Source organism: Euprymna scolopes, chromosome 22 (genome assembly GCF_053919585.1).
Source record: "Euprymna scolopes isolate OS-2025 chromosome 22, ASM5391958v1, whole genome shotgun sequence".
In the NCBI taxonomy this organism is placed as follows: Eukaryota; Metazoa; Mollusca; class Cephalopoda; order Sepiida; family Sepiolidae; genus Euprymna; species Euprymna scolopes.
In genome coordinates, this window is record NC_136503.1 from 62690607 (window position 1) to 62710989 (window position 20383).

Sequence of the window (20383 nt, forward strand, 5' to 3'; positions counted from 1 at the left end):
GATCAAACAGCTTCAACATATGACCACTTATTTGATTATAACGATGATCAATAAATGATTTCTTCGGATCGATGATGGACGGTGTTAGTCTTGTAACGATTATTCTGGATAAGGGTAAAGTCTTTAGGGATTGTCAAAAAGTATGCCAACAATTAATACAAATGATACAATGGGTTGGTTGTTGGTTGTTTTACAGCATATCAACCCTTTTCGGGTTATTTAATGCCGAATCCAAAGATTTTGAACAAAATTTTTTTTTAATTATTTTTGTTTTCACGTCGGTTTCTATTTAACCCATAGTTGGGACCCTAACAGGTACTACCACTCCAGGTCAGAGTGGACCTGGGAGCAATGGTAATTAATGGGTGGCTCCACACTCCCCAAAGCCCACAAGCTGGGGCCTCACCACTGGATATAGTTTAAGGTTATATCCAGGACCCCCATTGAGGGACTTTTACCCTCTGCAGGGGGGAAGTCGCCGTATTCTAATGCCCCACCGACAGGGCCGGATACAATGGGAGTTATAAATGCCGAAAGAAGAAAATGAAGGATAATAAAGTGCATGCATGCATATTAAAATGGAAAGAAATAAAGTTTGAGAGAATCTTAGGGTCAACAGTTAGCAAGTCCTAACTAAACAGAATTTTGTAAATAAAAAAATTAAGGGAAACGTGTTCAAATACCAAAAATTTCATATAACTATAAGTATGCATGAATATTAAAGTCGTTTTTAGTCAGAAAATAGCGGCAGAGAGTTCCACTGGCGTGCAGTTCTAAGAAAGAAGCTTTGCTCATGGAATCTACGTTTGGATTTAGGCACAGATAGAGTGGGGAAAATTATTGACAGTAGTTTCAGCCAGACGGGTGTTTCTCGTGAAAGATTGGCGAGGGGTGACCAGAGATTGGAGCTCAGACGAGCACCTGCCATGGAAATAACGATAAAACAAAGACAGGCTCGCAACATCTCTTCCGTGGGAGAGAGGTTGCAGGGAAGAGAAAAGGGCATCCCCCACTATATATTTGTAAATGTGAATAAGTGTTTGCAAGTATTAGTCAGCGTGGCACTATATATGTGTGGGTCTACGTTGTTCTGTTAATGTGTAGGAGTGGGTGAATCACATTTCGTTTTTGTTACTTCATTCTTTTTGTTTGCTCGATTATACAAGGTGGAATGATAAAAGTGTCGCCCTAAAAGAAAAACAATACTACAGCTTTATTTTAAAACTTTTATTGAAAAATAATCAATTCAGGTAACTTGATTATGTAGTAGAACTGACATCTATTCAAGGTAGCCGCCTTCAACCTCAATTACTGCCTTGATACAAGTTTGGAACTGGGAGCATGCTTTTTCCACAAGCGGCAGCAGGAGCTCAGAGAATACTCAGCGGATGATAGCGATCAAGCTGGTTTTGCTGTTGTGAGAGGTCATGTTAGTGGTGTTCTCAACATATGACCAAACAAAGTAGTTCAGCAGGTTCAGGTCAGGGAGAATGAGGGGCGGGGATCAGTGAGAGAAGGGTACAAAGTCGTAGCACTCCTTCTGAAGTCAAATCTGGGTCTCTTTGGACTTGTGGGCCAGCGCCGAGTCCTGCTGTTACACCCAGGGTCTGCCAACAGTGACCTGATTGTACCAAGGATCATCATATTCTTCAGCACATCCAGGTACACTTTGGTGTTGACTTTCAAGCCGACTTTGAAGATGTGAGGTGGCATGATGTGGCCCTCACTTGAAACGACACCAAAGACCATAACCATGGCCTGACACTTTGTTTTCATCACCCTGAGTACATCGCTGTTATTCGTGACAATCCAGCAATGCATTTGGAGTGTGCTGGTAATGGTCCTCTTGTCATAACTTGGATTAGTAGAGAGCAGGAGTTTTACAGTGGCACATCTCTAACCTTGCTCGTTGGACATTGTATCACTTTCAGGTATGATAGAAGGCTCCTATCGCTCTTTACAACTGGCCAACTAGTAGAGAGTTTGCAAAAAAAAAAAAAAAAAGTTTTTATCAAACGGAAATGGAATCATGTCTTTTCTAGGGCGACAATTTTATCGTTCCACCCGGTATAAAATGAATATAGTAGTGGTCAAGATTAAAAGAGCTGTATATGAGTCTTTGAAGGGAGTTTTGCCTCCCTCCAACTCCAAAGGCGCTTGGGGGGGGCATATTAGGTCCTTTTCTAATGTTTACCAGCTTAGATCTCTACTTTTTGTCTTTATTGGGTTTCTCATTTCACACAGGCTTATTATATTTTGGGGTTGTATCTCTAAATTGTTGAACTTACTTTCTAATTATGTCATATTTCCTTTCATCAATATAAACAAATTGAGTCATAATTTTTTTTTTTTTAAATATCTAACATGTGCTTAATTCATTCTGAACAAAGTGATTTTTTTTTTTTTTTTTTTTTTACACACACACACACACACACACACACACACACACACACACACACACATATATCTATTGAAAATTTTTTTCCATTATATTTCACCTTTTATTCATACTACTCCTTTAATTTATGAAACTCCGGTGCTGTCAAGAATTGTGTATGTCAACGTACTTAAAGGAATAAATTGTAAAATGGTCAACATCTAGAAATTTGGAATATAAACTTATTTGTTTATACATATATTTCTATTTTATTTTTGATTTTTATGGTAATAAATCAAAAATTGTAAGTTGTTTCCTAAAAATATACATAGTTGCTAATTAATTACTGGACATTACTAAGAAATTTGTGACTAAATTTTTTTCTCAGTAATTGCTATTTTGTAGCAATTATTTAGTATTTACATGTCAGCCTCCAATCACGGACCTCACTCACATGTTTGCCAAGCTTGGTATAAGTATTGCCATGAGCAAGGTTCATTCTTATCTAAAAATTCTGATTTGGCATCGTATGAAAACTTTATTTGCTTTTGGAAGTGAAGAAGAAAGCGTATTCAAACGAACAAAAGAAAGAAAGTGCCTATTCAAGCCAGTCGCTTGTTGGCATTTGTTCAACTCGCATCTAACCTCACCACAGATCTACTTTATGACCATGAAAGTTCCAATGAGATTATCCCTTAATATTTTTTTTTTTTTTCAGAGTAATGAAATTCATCCTTATCAGTTTCTGCCCGTATAACAAACTAGCCTGAGTGCCTGGCATTACCCGGGTGTTTGGAGGTGTGTGTTGAGCAAAAAGAACAAAAAAAAGTGGTAATAGGCAGGCAGGCTCAAACCCATACCGTGAAGGAGAAAAAAAAATGTGAAAAAAAAAAAAAGAAGTGACATCTTTGCCGTTGTGTCCATCGCCAAACCAGTGGCAAAGGTTTAAATTAAGGCTAGTCAATCGAAAAGAAGGGATGACTTTCGAAAATATCGGCAAAAGAAAAGTAGAAAAGTGCCCAATTGAGGGGGAAGGAATTAATGTTTTTAGCCAATTTTTTCAATATTTGTCGTCCGAAGGGTCGACCTTCAAAACAATACCGATCTTGTGAAAATCCGTCGCCTCTGTCGAAAGTTTTAGGTAGACATACATACATACATACATTTAAACAGACAGGTGAGATGTATATAATAGACGACTTGGTTCATGTATCATTTTTGTTGCCCTTCCTTTTCATTTTTTTCAAGTTAAAAAAAAAATAAATTAATTAAAAAAAAAAAATGAAAAAGTTCGTAAGGTAAATTCCGTTAATTAAGTATTGTTTGGACATTAAATTATTGATATAAGTTATCAGCACTAAATTTGAGATCTTGTATCAACTCAACATCATAACATAAATTACACTATGCAGGCGCAAACAAAACTCTTATGCAACAAGTAGTCAATTAACATGTTAATAGGCAAAAAGAAAACTATTCCAGAATGTTTGACGTGAATATCTATAAGAAACAGACAACTGCACTGAAGAAGACCATGCCTTTCCCGCCCCGCCTGTGGATCCGTACAGCCTTGATCTCAGCTAGGATGTTTTATGTTACTATTTATTTCTTTCCCATTGTAGAAAGATGGGACACAAGGTCAATTCAAAAGGGGGTGGAGAAGTACAGAGAAATGGAAACTAGAAGTGGGAGTAAATGAAAATGAGAAAGGGATAAGGAGAGAGATTGAAAACGAGTAGGGGGTGTAAAAAGAAGAGGTAAAAAGTAAAACCAGAAATAAAGGTAAGGCAAAGAAAGGAGAAAGGGTAGGCAAAAAGTAGAGCGCAAGATGAAAAAGAAAAGAAAAGCAAACGGATAGAAGACAAAAATACGCAAAAAAGAAATATAAGAAAAAAAAGAAGAGAAAAGACAAGTCACCCCCAAAGGTTTGGAAATATCGCTCTGACGCTCTGCTAACGCGAAAGTTAGTCTATCATCTTGTCCTGACGACCTTGAGAAGTGAGGAGGAAAAAAAAAAGCGAAACGGCACGTCGACTCGATTAACTTTAGAAAGTCTTCTACGATAGTATCAGTCTACTATAACAAAAACTACCAAAGTTTTTCAACTTCTTTTCGGTAGACTCGAGATTTTTTACTTTGCTATTTTTCATAGTTTCGTCCCAACAAGAGACAAAGTAACAAAATATATCCCAACGAGATGAAAAGAAAATGGTTTGAATTTATTTTATGTATTACGGTTTAGGCACTACTGATCAGATCGAGAACATTAATGCGTCGTTTTTATATACAACATTTATATTAAATTTTACTGATAATTAACATGTTATATTAACTGCGTTTTTAAATAACTTTATGCAAACTTAAATCATTTTTACTCATCGTAAGTATTGCTTTTAATGTAAAACTGTGTTCCACCGAATAAACGGTAAATTAATTTTTTTTTTTTTTAATTGGATTCTATTTATTCTTTTTAGGCGATTACTTATCAACACTGAAAAACGTTAGGGGAGATAAGAATTTTTAGAATTTAGAATAGGGAAACATTTTCGCATGTAAATTTAACGTAAAATGATCTCCCATTTCCGAGATATTCTAACTTTAGGGAAATTAAACATTTTTACCACTAACCCTCAGTCCGAGTGGCAAAGTCATAAAATCACACTAAACAAATTACTTGTTCCTATTTATTTGTCTCCCAACAACAGCAGAATTTTTTAATGTAGGGGGAAAATCCAGCTTCCAAAAAGGGTCACTCTGAATTAGAGCAAAAATAGATATTACCTCAGTCTAGAAGTATTTCTTCTTCACTGGTAGAAGACAGGAATTTTAAGACTTACAGATTTTTTACGGGGTTGGTTATGTTAAGGAACGTCAATACTTTTGTTTAGTCATAAAAAAAACAAAAAGTAAAAATAATTCCAATAATATAATTTAATAACCAAATAATATAAAATAAATATGAATTGGATAGAAAGATTGCCACGTCAGGTTTTCTTCCACGTGGAAGTGAAATATAAATCTGTCACATCTGTCGTTGACATGGAAGTTGATAAACAAGTTTTTCTCTCCCTTATCACCTTTAATTTTAAAAAGTGAATAAAAAAAGATCTAATATCCTAATATTTACTTTTGGCCTTTAAGTGCAGTCTGGTCTGTTTAAATGTATGTATGTAGGTTTGTATGTCTTGCAAAAACTTTCGACAGAGGCGACGGATCCTGACAAGATCAGTATTATTTTGAAGCTCGACGTCTCAGACGACAAATATGGAAAATTTGACTAAAAACATTAATTCCTTCACCCTAAACTGGGCTGTTTTGTACAAGGAGTGGTCTATTTTTTTCGCCAACATTTTAGCAAGTCATCGTCACCGTTGGATTAACTTCGGTTAATTTCAATGCTTTGTACTTCCGGTTGCATCTTGGAGACAGCGGCTAAGATGTCAGATTTTCTTTCACTTTCCTTTTTGCCTTCGCGTCACGGGTTCAAGCCTGCCTGCCTACTACCACTTAAAAAATAATTTTTTTTTTTTTAACGCCTCTCTTCACCCTGGCTGCCTACTGTTGTTTTTATTCCCTCCCCACGTTACTAACATTCATTTTTTTTTTAACACCTCTCTTCACATTCACAGGGTTCGAGTCTGCCAGCTTACAATCACTTTTTTTTTTTTTTGCTCAATACACATTACACACCTCCAAACACCCAGGCAACGCCGGGTACCCAGGCTAGTCTATTATATAAAAGCGAAAATGTGTGTGTGTGTGTGTGCATTTTTTTTTGTATGTCCGGCAAAGGCTTTTTTCGGGGGGGGGGGTCACTTATTCTTACAACTTTTTATATACTCCCTAGATTATAATTATGAAACAAGGTCGTCTATCTTTTATTTGAGCGACTTTTATGTTACAAAATTCGCGCTGTGATTTCATTTCTCTATGGCGTGATGTTTGACCCAGAAAAGCAGACATTGACGTTCGTTTAAGCATCTGCTTTTTTAACCGTTTAATTTCTACCATTCTCACTTCTTTGCCCGCTTAGCGTCGCCGTAACGCGTCACACTTTTTTTTTTTTTTTTTTGCGCCTTCGCCTCTAGTCTTTGGGTTCAAGCCTACCTGCCTACCAAAACTTTTTTTCTTTTACACCTCCAAACACCCGGGCAACACCGGGCACCCCCGCTAGTCTTATATAAAAGAAAAAAGTTGAATTTTATTTATATATTTGTGTGTGTATCCGACTAAAAGCCAAAAACTATCACTTACAAACCTTTCATCATAGTAAATTTTTTTTTTATAAAGCAGTCACCTTTTCTTAAGGCCACTCAGAGATAAAGGATAATAAGTGTACAGGAGTCATTGGGACAACATAGTAATCGTTAATAGTGGAAATTTGGTGTAATTTGATTATTTAATGGAATAGTTCAACAAGAACTTGTTTATGTTGGACTTGAAGATGGCCATATTGTAGTCAGCTGGAAAGCAAGCCAGCAGAACAGAGTTCCACAGGCGGACAGTTCTAGGAAAGAAGCTTTGTTCATGGAATCCACATTTAAATTTAGACACAAATAGAGAATGGGAGAAAATATTGATAGCGGTTTTCACAAGAATGTATTCATTTCAATTTTATTTTTAATATTCTGACACAAATATTTACTGAATATAAAGAATACGATTTCCAAGTCTTTTTCAAAACATTTCCTATATTTCCAAGGTCATTTCAAGGTAATAATAGAAATAAAGCTTTTTCAAGACAAAGCTCAAAATTCAAGGCCTTTTTAAGCCTGTGCAAACCCTGATCATGCCCCCCCCCCACACACACATACACACGAGTTGGTTATGGTACTCAAACAACAAAGCCACCAGGAAATCAGCAGGAGAAATGCATAAAGTCACTGGTTGGATGAATGGAACTAGTCAACAGCTGGACAAAGTCATGGCAACTATGACCGTAGGGGCTGAATATGTGTACTAGGTTAGTTAGACTTTAACAACAGTCCTGGTGCCAGATAGAAAAATAAATCAGGTCAACAATCTAATAGTCAGGGAGATTAGTTACGAACTGATATTAAATGCAATAGACAAAGTTCCTGGGAGCTGAACTAAGGCAGAATCTTTATGACCAGTGCTGAATAGCAGACTTGAGGCAATTATTTATCCGTTTGTTTCTAAATTTGTGCTTTAATGGACTGAATACATTTGATGGTCTATCAATGAGGAAGAGGCGGTGAAAGCCACACCCAATAGCTGTATCCGATTTTTTTTTTCCAGAAAGTTACATGGCTGAGCATCTGTAGAAAATGTTAAAAAAAAAAAAAAAAAAAAAAGCGGTTTTGTTATCTATGCCTCCAGACAATATCCGAGTCTGATATAAGGAAAAACTTATTATGATAAGAAAAATAAAATTCCAAGCACAACTCAATATTAATTTCATAGAGCGTGAGTGTAATAGTGAAAACGAGAACGGATTTTTTGTGGGTTATTCAGTGCCACATTTATTTAATCTTCCAACTTTCTCACAACGAACGATGCCATCATATCACCATTTTTACAAAAATGTACTATCAAAGTATACGTAATAATAGAATAGTAAATTTACATAGTTCAGATCAATTTGACTAAGAATCAATTTCCAAAAGCAAATATGTAGCTCAATATTTAATAGTTACAATATCCAAGGTGGCTAAAGTATTAAATTCCAGATTATATCATTCTATGATTTAAATGACAATTTCAACTGAAAGAAACTTTTACACAAGTGTCTAGAGAGGTCGGAAGCTATCATAACTCCATTTTCTTCAGAAAATATGAAGAGATGAATCTAAGAGCAATCTGGAGAAAAATATCAGAAAAGGAGCAAATGGGCAATCAGATATTTAAAATATTTAAAATATAAAAATTCGGAGGAAAATCCAGCAACAAACAGTTGAATGTTGTTACAAAAACAATAATGTTCAAAATATTGCAAACGCTTTAAGGTATAAAAAATAGATTCAATAAATTGAAAAAAACAGATTTTAAAAAAATAATGAAATACTGGACAATCGTCTTCATTATGGTAAAATAATCAAATCTACATAATAAGATGCAAAAGTATTTTACACTTTACAAATAAATATTGAAGAAGCGATGTCATCTCATCAGCAAAGGTAGTGTTTGGTAATTAATCTGATGTTGCTAAGGCAGACAATTACCGATTTTAACAATTTTAAAATTAATTGTTTCAAAATCAAATTGTCTTGCTGACTAAAACAGTACAATTTTAAATACATTTCAAAAACTGACATTCATCATATTCATTAGAAGAATTTTAAATAAATAAAAACAAAAGACACATCAGTCGTATTGAAAAAATATTTAGATGACAATGATAATTAGTTTTACAGAATAAAGAGTCATTTTTTTTTTCTGAATATTGACCCTGAAACACATTATTTCAAAAGGTATATCATTAACAATAAATTATATAAACTGATATAGAAAGCACCATGGAATTCCCACAGAATCCCACTAATATCTATTAAAGTAGAGATGCTCAAGTTTGGAGTGGCAGTCGAGACCATCATAAATTTGGCTTCACCTCATGTAACTACAAATATTTTTCCACTCAAACTTGCAATAATTTTGAAAACAAAATGTATTTGTGGAAAAATTAAACTATTTTTTTTATTTAAATGATAAAAGATTTTCTGCAATCAATTGGGTTTTAAAATAAAGATATGCACACGCAGATTAATACAAAAGGGAAGCGGGGGGGGGGGGGGTAGTAATACAAGTTTTTCAAACATCCTCGCAGTTTTAATATCAAATGTAAATAATTTGCTTTTAAAGATTGTATATGACCCTGCCCCCAGTTTTTATAATCATCAACATATTCGGTTTTACTAAAAATCTACGGCTAAAAAGTATGTATGATCAATGTATGACTAATCACCACTGCAGCTGATCAAAACAACTTCGACACACGTGATCTACTGGGTCCGTTAGCATAAAATAGCGGAAAACAATCCTGTAATAAACAATAAAATGAATTTACTCAGAAATTTGGAGAGGTAATTTGTGGCAAATATCTTTTTAAGTCCGCAACTAAAAAGATATTTATGAAAAGAAAACTCCTGATTTTTATTAAATGTTCCCTTTTACACGGGGGATCAACTGAGTCTGTGAGCGCAAAACATGTTATTAAAATAAACAATAAAACGACTTAGTCGTGATTATTTTTGGCAAATTCTTTAAAAAAAACTTTTTCAACCCAGTGTGCCATTTTTAAAAAATTTTTTAATCTTTATAGAAAAAAAATAAATAAACAAGTTTATTCCTTTATTATTGAAACTAGCGGAGGTGCCCGGCGTTGCCCAGGTGTTTGCAACTGACTTCTTAGTTCCACTTTCCAATCTTGGTGAAGTAGATCCTGCGGTGGAAGAGAACTAAAAACTTTTTTTTTTTCAATGTGGCCAAATTATCAAAATCTCAGGTTCTGCATACATTTCCTATACTGCCTAGATTTAGTCGTTTTCTACACCTACCTTAGATAAATAGAAATTCTTATCTCTACATCTATCCATCACAATTCTTATTTTTTGCATTAAAAGTGTAATTAAATATATGCAGAATGCGTTTTATTTTGCAACTAGCGATTATCGAGGAAATGGATAGGTAATAGGCCCATAACACACCTCAGATATTGTGCTGCAGTTTGTGCGTATTACATTTGCATGAAATGTCTTGATTTTTAATCCTATTAAGGTCAAAATCAGAGGGGAAAAAATGAGTTCATTTATATATATATATATATATATATATATATATATATATATATATATATATATAGGGATGTCAAAAATCTTAACTACGTTTTGAAATGAAGAATATCACATTAATAGTAATAAATTTACAACAAATGTTATTTTCATGGCCAGTGCTCATCTGAGCTACTATCTATGGTCCCCCTTTGCGAAACTTTCACAAAAAAAAAAAACACTCGACTAGCTACAACCACTATTAACAATTTTCACCACTATCTGTGCCTAATTCTAAACGCAGATTTCATGAACAAAGCTTTTTTCCTAGAACTGCTCACATGTGGAACAGGTTTCCATTGGCCTGCTTTCGAGTTGATTACAAGATGATAGCCTTCAAGTCCAATCTAAACAAGTTTTTTGTTGAGCCGTCCTCTTAAATAATCAAAAATTCTATCCAATCCACACAATTAACTACTAAACTACTGCCTTAGATTCATTAACCCTTATCCTCAGGCCTTAATAATTTGTTGTTTTTTTGTTTTTTTTAAGGTTGTCACACCTTTAAAAAAAAAATGTTTGTTTTAAATCGGATGCCATGACTGGAAATCAAAACTGAAAACTTGAGACCTTCATTTTGAGCTGCTTCTAACTGAGCTATTTGAATTTTCTCATACATAGAGCTTAAAACATTATCTTGATTAAAAAATAATTATAGCTTTGACATGACGTCATAGACTTATGACTTACATCAAGTTTCAAAACAAAAGTTCAAACAAGTGATCATAAAAATCAATAGATGAATGGATAAACATTATCAATAATAGTGTTGAAATTATTGTAACAGTCAAAAACAATTACTACTTCCGGAGGGAGGAACATATTTGCTTGTTAAAAAAAAAAAAAAAAAATAGTTTCAAATTAAAATATTAACTTTTTTTTTTTCTTAAACAGCACAACTATAGGTTGGAGTTGTTTTAGTAGTTCCATTTAATAAAAACAAAAGTATTTAATTATTTTTAAGATGTGAAGTTTAAAATCAAGTACTTCTATTTCAGTCATGTAAATTATATGCTCGAAAACAACTTATTTTTACTATATTCTAGTTTAAAAAAAAAATTTAATAAAAATAATAGTACTCCCATTGTATACGTGAAAAAAACTGGACCAGAAAAATATAGTCGTCATCTTTATAAACAAAACAAAAAGAACTAAATAGCAACAATAACTGAAACTCATAATTCTAAATAAAAAGTCAGTATTGTGAAATAGACTTGTTGCTACTTAACCTTTTTCAATCATATAAAGAAGGCGACTATATTTTTCTGGTCTAATTTTCATGTTGGAGTTTCATGTTTAGAATGAAACTTGCTGTTTTTAGTTAATTTAAAAAAAATTTTTTTACATAAACACAGTTTAAATAATAAACGATTTGAAAGTAATGCTGAAACACCTTTCTGTCTAAATAATTGACATGACTGAGATAAAAATTAACTGATCAATGGAAGTTGCTCGACTGACCTCTAATCTTTGATTCATCCTTGTAAGATATTTGCAGAAATTCATTTTGCTACCATAGCAAAAAAAAAAAAAAAAAAAAAAAGAATCACCCATCAACATGTGACTAGTATCAGGTTGAATTTGAATTAGCAAAATGTCCTTGCAAGGGCCATGGCCATCTGTGGAATACATTACCACTAGACTGCTTCCCTGCTGATTAGAACTAGGTCACTGTCAAATGCAATACCAACAATTTTTTGTCCTAAAACGTCCCTTAAGTGGTCATCCCATAGCATGCGTAATCTTTCACCTGATAATCATTCCATCTCATTAACCCTTATCCTTAAATGGTTCTTGGCCTTTATAAGTGGTTACCCAACAATAAAAAAAATCTATTTGCATTACTTTATTTCCATGCGTAGTATTATACTACAGTAAAAAAAAGAAAAAGCTTTAAAACATTTACTTTCAGTCTAAAAATATACAAAACCGATAGTAAAATTTACAATTGTATTATTAACATACTGTTTTGTTTTTCTTGGAAAATGTGCTTAAACTATTTATCTTATATATAAATGCATTACAGTAAGAATTTCCTTTCTACCATTGATGGGTACAGTTTTCTTACAAAAAGCTTCTTATTTTGCCTTGACAGAGTTCAAAATAAACTTTGTAGTCTAGTTGGGGATGCCCTTTTCTTTTCCCTACAACCTCTTTCGCACAGAAGAGATGTTGCGAGCCTGCATCTGCTCTATCGTCATTTTCATGGTAAGTGCTCGTCTGAGCTCCAATCTATGGTCCCTCCTTGCCAAATTTTCACGAAAAGCACTCGTCTAGCTGAAATCACTATCAATAATTTCCTCCACTCTTTATCTGTGCCTAAACCTAAATGTAGATTAGAACTGCATGCATGTGAAACTCCTCTATTTTCCTGATTTCCAGCTGACTATAATATGGTCATCTTCAAGTCCAATGTAAACAAGTTCTTGATGAGCCGTCCCCTTAAGTAATCCAATTTACCAAATTTCTACTACTAATGATTACTACAATATTGCCCCATTAACTACGGTACATTCATTAACACTTATCCTTGAGTGGTCTTCAGGCCTTGGTAAGTGATGACTCCCTTGAATAATATATATATATATATATATATATATATATATATATATATATATATATATTACACACACAACACACAAATCTGCTTCAGAAATTGTTGAAAAAAAAAAAAAGTGGTCTCCTTTGAAACATCATGAAATTTGAATATTAATTTAGAAGCCAAATGAACAATGCATTTTTGTTTTAATAAAATAGCGTTAAACTAAAAAAAAAAAAAATATATATATATATATATGTATATTGTTTCACTTCTAAATTCTTAATATAAATTACTTCGTTCAATTTCATTGATTTTCATATTTAGTCCGACTTCATATCTTTTATAAAGATTGTCATATGTAGATATTCAAAAGAATGTTCATTTTAACTTAAATCAATTACTGCTGCCACACATGTACATATTTGTTTGCATAGAAAACATACTTTTGTAGCCCCATTATTATTTCATATTTTCACGTTATTATTATATGTTAAATATAAACAAGATACACTCCCTTTATTTTCACCCCCCCCAATGCGTTTTCATTGGTTATTTCAAATAATTGTTCTATTCTTTCTACCCAAACAAAAATTAACAGATTTACATTTATCGAACACGTGTTGTCTTTAATTTGATCTTCCTCAAATACAAACACTGGACACAATTGCTTTCTGCACACATTTCACTTAATAAAATATTCCAATAGTACTGAGCACTTATCCTTCTTTAAAACAAAATGTTGATTTTTCTGTGATTTAATTAACTTATGTCATTCAGTCATTTCATTCTTCCATGGATAAAAAAAAACAAGTATGGCGTCAGATCCTTTTGAAACAACACATTTACTCATTCTGTTTTTCCATAATCACCCACTTACATGCACTAAATATAAGTACTTTTTTCAGAATAACTAACGTTGCACGGAAACAGATTAAATGAAGAAAGTGTAAAATAGCTAAGACTCAAAGCCGTAAAATAACCAACAAAAACAACAAAAAAAAAAATAGCAACATGTCTTAGAACCAAATGTTGTAGAATTATCAGCCAACCTGTATCGTTTTAATGTGCTGAAACAGATTTCTGGTTTTTATTTCAATTTTTTTTTTTTTTAAGCTGTCTCCACCACACAAGAAGTAGTTGTTCAACTGATGAGGTGGGAGTTTTATTCCTGAAATGTGTAGGTGTGTGTGTGTGTGTATATATATATATATATATATATTTCATTTTTTGAAGTCTTGTTTTGTTAATATAGTATATAATTGCTCAATTATGAAATATAATAATTTTGTAGCTTACTTTTAAAGTCATCTCTCTTTGGCTTAAAACTTATTGATATATGAAAATTTACTGAATTATACAAACCCAGTAAAACTCAATATATTACAAACAAGTCATTATATATATATATATATATATATTACTATCACTAATCCTAAGTTTGAGAGAGGATTTGCAACTCAAACTTAGGGTTAGTATCTAACTAGCATGATGTTCCTAAGTTTTATGCATTCCCTAATTAGTTAAGTAGTTTCTGTCTATTGCTAACGGTTTTTCTTTTTCTTGGCAATTCAACTGATAATTCGAAAAAACGCTATTTAAAAAAAAAAACAAAAAAACAAAAAACGTAATATTACATTTATATAATTTTTTTAATTGCAACTTCAAAATTTTTTTTAATTACTGGTTTATTTTGCCCTTCTTTTAAATGGTACAAAAGTTATACTGATAATATTAATTTATAATAAGGTTACATCGTGTTACATATAGGGTAGGGGTAATTCTGTGGTGAATTTTGGCATTCCCTACTGCTCAGATTTTTTTTCGCGTTCGTCCATAACCGCAATTTTTAGAAATTGTCCCAAAAGAAAAAAAAAGAGGTGCTTGTGCAGTTTACCAAAGACATTTAAAAAAAAAATTTTTATTTAATCGCTTAATTTGATCAAGTAGTTAAAAAAAATTTACAGAGGAAAATCAAATTTAAATGAGATCAATCACATCGGCGCATCGCAGTCATCTTGACTATTTCGCGGACGAGGTAGGGGACAGGAGGGAATAACTCCATCACCGCTTAAAGTTTGTCAAAATTTGGCAAGATTATTTTGAAACATGGGCAGAAAAAATACCCAGATAAATATTTTTTGTCACTTATTTTACAGAGTTTCTTTGTACTTTTTTAATCCCTTTTTGATTTGAATCGAAATAATCCTCATCTGTAAAATTCAGAAACGTAAATAAAACGGTGCTTGTTAGAGTCAGCAGATGCGATTTTTCAACTATGTCGTTTTAAGCAAAAACAACAGTACTTATTTGATTTTCATGTCGAAAATAGTAATGCATCCAAAAATTACGAAAATTCGTCAAGTAGAAAATTATTTATAGTCAAAAGTAACTTTTATGGAAAATTGGGAATCCCTAGATGTAAACATCTTAAAGATTCCGAATACAGGGGGCAACTAATCTCCCTTTCCGACATTTTAACAACAGACTTCAGCGTGGAGGGATAGCAGAGCGATGGATGGATGGACTTCTTTTTTATTTTTTACTAAAAAAAGACAAACGATGGACTTATTTTTACTAAAAAGTACAATAGATGAATTTTCGTCAGTTTTGGATATATTACTATTTTCGACATGACAATTAAAAAGTACTGTTGTTGTTGCTTAAAATGGCATATTTAAAAAATCGATATGCCGACTATATCTTAAGAAGCACAAATAAAACTATTCGGCGGACCTGTACGAGAGTGGCCACCCCCTAAAAATGCGTGTTTTACACATTTCTTTTTTTAATATAAAGTTTTTTTTTTTTCTTTTCCGACGATTATCATAGACTAACTGAAAATGTTTTGAGAAAATTTTTTTCAGTTAATGACTTTTAAGAAGGGGGGTTCACTTTCTCGTTAAAACGTTCTACTTCATTGCTACCTGACTTACTGTCCATTTATTTTACCGACGTGTCACGTGATTAAAACATTTTAACGAGAAAGTGAACCCCCTTCTTAAAAATCATTTTTTCAAGTTTTATTTCTGCTAATATGATTATTAAGTCTAATCATGATAATCGTCGGGGGGGGGGGAACGCATTTTTAGGGGATGGGGCGGGCACTTTCGTACAGGTCCGCCAACTTTTTAAAAAAATCAATCAAGTTTTCCGTTTCTGTCCGAGAAATATGCATTATTACCTGCATCTGTATGTATGGTATAATATACACTTATTATCGTCACTCAATATTCCTTTCCATCTAAATTAGATGATCTAACGAAACCAGATAAGTTTTGCGTGTTAGTTGTACTTTTTTTCCGCCAATGTCTAAGGATAAGAATGACCCGGTTTTTTCGTGTAGGCTTACATAAAGGTAAATAAAATCGGTCATGTTTTAAGGCACAGTCGGAAATAAGGAGCGCAACAACTTCAACAAAACCCCGAATCCAATTAAACAAAAGTCTATCTTGAAGATAAGACACTTTTAAACGTCTTTTCTGATGGGTTTTCATTGTTTTAGCACGGTTTTCTTAAGTTCGACATGAGCCCCCTTTTTATGCCCAGTCTGGACGTTTTGTTTCAAGTTTTTGTTATGTCCGACAATACTGAAGTTATAAAAATAAATAAATTGAACTATTGCAAGTACTTGAATGTTTTTATTTTTATTGAGTCATTGAAGGTTCATAACGAATATAATTCTGTAAATATTTTATTTATTTTAAACCAGGTGAATGTTGAGAATAATTAATAAAATGCCGCCCCCCCCCCCTCTCCAGGCTAAGAAATTAGTTTAAAAACAGATTCTTAACATTGGGGTTTGTTAACTATTCTGTGCCTTCACCTTTGATTCATTTACTAAGTCAACTTTCTGGGATTATAAAAAGGGAAGAAAAATGTAAACGTTTACAGAATTCGAACAAAGTTTAACAAAACAAAAACAGTTTTGTTGTGTGTGTGTGTGTGTGTGTGTTTTTGTTTTTTTGTTTTTTTAGGTAAAACTCGATTTGGTTGCGTAAAATTCTGTAGAAACACCAAAGTTATTTATATTCCTACTTACTTGCCTCCCCATGAGGGCAGTTAGACACACAGTCAGTTTTTAATGTGGAGAAAATCCAGCTCCCCCCCCTCCAAAAAAAAAAAAGGGGCGCACTCACTGGATAAGAACAAAAATAAACATTGTCTGTCTCAGTCATGAAGGATTTCTCCTCCATTGGCCGAGGACAGAAATGGCGAATTCGTAAATAAATCAATGACTATAGTGAAGATTATAGCTTTAAGATGGCTGCCATTGAAATAACATTAACCAAAATTAGTTCTCTAATTGTCTAACACTTTGGTTAAAGTAGAAGCAAAAATCTTCAATATTATTATCACTTTTTTTTTTCGGGGATAAACATTAAAAAATAAAATCAGAATGATCACCAGAATTCCTAAAATGGTACTAGTGCATTTACTGATCCGGGCTGAAATAACATTATTATTTAAAAATCCCATTCTTAACATGGGGAGGGGAGGGTGTTTTGTACCCATTCTGTACTTTAGCGTTACACTTGAATAAAAAAAACATATCAAAAAACTTTAATTAAACTTGGAAATACGATTTTAAAAAAAAATAGCGTGGAAAGTAAGTGCATTTAGCACCCCTAAAATTCTTAAATTTTTTGAGAATAAACGGTCAATTTTTATGATGTGCCCCAGCGTATTATAAGCACCCCAACCTCCCCATGTTAAGAACGGCTTTCAGAATAAACACGCCCCCAAGCTCGAAAGCCGTTCTTAACATGGGGAGGATAAGATGGTTTATAATACGCTGGGGCACGTCGTAAAAATTGACCGAATAAACTTTGTCCATTTTCACTAATGTTTATATCCCTATTTACTTGTCAAAAACAAGTAGTATGGGTTGGAACATTAAAATTGTCTCAGCTTAGAAGAATTTTTTCCTTTATTAACCGAAAACAGAAAAGAAAGTGTAGTATCTGATACTACACTTTCTTTTCTGTTTTCGCCAAAACAACAAAAAAATGTTTAAATCCCTATCTGGTTCTGGTTCTTATTGAATATTAACCGAAGTTTTGGTTATCTTAAACTTTCCAACATTAAAGATGACTGTAAATTGTTATAAAACTATAATTTGGTTAAGATAATGTTGTTTTAAAGGCAGCTATAAAGCTGAAAAGTTCAAGATGACCCAATTATTGTTGGTAGAAAAAGGGGGTCATATTTTTATTTATTTATTTTTTTGTACTAATGAATGCACTTATTGAGCCGTGCTGAAATAACGTTATTTAAAAAGCCATTCTTAACATGGGGAGGGGAGGGTGTTTTGTACCTATTCTGTACTTTAACCTTACAATTGAATAAATAAAAATAAAAAAAACTTTAATTAAACTTGAAAATACGATTTAAAAAATAGCGCGGGGGATCAGTAAGTGCATTTATTAGCACCATTTTTTTTTTTTTTTTTTTACTATAACAAAACGAAAACGTGGTCAAAAATAAGCATATAAACAAATAAATATTACCAAAAGACGAAATAAATTACACTTCTACCAAGCTGCATAAGTTTAGTGTTTTAACTTATTTTAAAGCGTTTTTTTTCAGTTCGTAAAAAAGAGCAGTGTCGAGTTAATCTGACATTTTTATTTGAGAAGTTGTTTTACCATCTTCTAAAATTAGTTAAAAGTCAGCTTCATCTTTCTGTGGTGCATGAATGCAGCATCCCGAATTTTATTTTCTTTTGTAGTTTTTAAAATTACATTTACAATTTTGGACGCAAATACTTAAAAAGATTTGCAAGTATTGAATTACCGCGCTATTAGTTTTAATACTATTTTCAAGTTAAAGTTTTACGATATCTTTTTTTTTAGGGTACTTGTGCACTTATTGAGCCGTTCTGAAATAACGTTATTATTTAGAAATCCATTCTTAATATGGGGAGAGCAGGGTGTTTTGTAAATATTCTGTACTTCCACCTAACAATTTAATTAAGAAAAAAAAAAGATATAAAACTTCCAATTTAACTTGAATTAAATTTTAAAATAGCGTTGTTCAATAAATACACAAGCCAAAAGCACCCTTTTTATTATTAACATTAAATTGTAAAGTACAGAATAATCATAAAATACCTTCCCCATGTTAAGAATGGCTTTCTAAATAATAACATCAGCACGGTACAATAAGTGCATACACTGCATACCTAAAGATTTAATTTTATATGGATTCGGGTTTGTTTTACATTTATTATACATACATACATACACGAGCAAACAGTTAATAAAACATGTTAAAAAACACTTTGAAATGAGTTAAAAAAAAATATTTAATCTGAAAAGGAAACACTAGATAAGTGGATAGTCCTTAATCCGCGGAGTTTCGAAGAAATACTTTCCTTCTCATCAGAGGGTAGGAATTTTTATTTTATATATATATATATATATATATATATATATATATATATATATACACACACACACACACTTTTGTCATGCTCTGTAATTACATCGAGTTTCATAAATTAAAGGATTGAAATAAAAGGTGAAATACAATTGAAGAACCATATTTCCATACACGCATGGATATATATTATCGGGCTTGAAACCGACGGTACCAATGATTTGTCTCATCTAACAACTTTCTGTACACAAAATATAAATACGCTCTTACATTTCGGATTTTCCTTTTAATTGAGCACTCTGCTGGATTTTTTTTTTTTTTTTTTCAAAAAAAAAAACATATATATACACACACACTTTTTCGTACCTCTGTCTATTGTAAAACAAAACCTCGATTCTTTTAAGGAAACATTTTGTTTATTATTATTTTTATGTTTTTACATTTTTATTTTGCATATATATTTTATTTTAACCAAGTTTTAAATTTGTATCTATCGCCCTTTTCCCCTGTGTCTATTACTTAAGAGTTAGGGTTAGAGTTGGGGTTACTTAAAAAGTTTCTCTTGTTTTTCTTCTAATTATAAAACTTAGTAAAACAAAATACTAAGTTCTCTTCAAAAAAAAAAAAAAAAGAAAAAAAAAAAAAGACGATTCGATATTAAAATTTTTGAGTTTATAAATATTTGTTACATCTTAAATTGCAATGTAATTTTAAAACTACAAATCGAATATCGACTTCTATTCTGGAAAAAGAAAATTTGGGACTCTGAAATCGTACATAAATCTTTAGTACATTTTTCCGTTTAACCTTTAAAATAACGAAGGAAATCTTTGCAAATAAAATAAAAACTTCAGTTTTATCCGAACATAAAACATCTAATCAAAACAAAAAAAGACACATTTTTAGATAATTCCTGACATTTTTTTTATCAGGCTAAACAAAGAAAACAAAAACGTCTATATTTGCTTTCTTTGTCGAAATAATCTTAAGTATAAAAAGTCAAGACTTTTTTTTTCTTTTTCTTTTAAGAAAGAAACCATGGGGTTATGTTTTTGATTAGAAAGGGATTTATAGTAAGTTTTAAGAGGTAAATAAATACTTACTTGATTTCTTCTTAGAACTTAGGAATTTTCTAGCAACTATGAGACCGAGCACAATTAAACCGCCGGCCAAAACAGCGGCAAGTACGAGTCGTCCTTGATGTGCGGGAGAAGCCGCCGAAGCCGCCATCTTTATCGTCTGCTTTCGACTCTTTCGTAGACTTTGCCGTAAACCACACTGTCGTTAAACATCAGTCAT

General features: G+C 32.4%; 1 protein-coding gene across 1 annotated transcript in view; it reads right to left on the reverse strand.

The window, feature by feature from the left end:
- LOC145243450 (uncharacterized) overlaps positions 1-20359 on the reverse strand; it is a 118259-nt gene extending 97900 nt beyond the window's left edge. Inside the window, exon 1 of the mRNA XM_080106339.1 lies at positions 20188-20359. Within this exon, the coding sequence (XP_079962465.1) occupies positions 20188-20314 (127 nt within the window). The 5' untranslated portion in view covers positions 20315-20359. The remainder of the gene's footprint in view (positions 1-20187) is intronic.
- Positions 20360-20383: the final 24 nt, after the last annotated feature.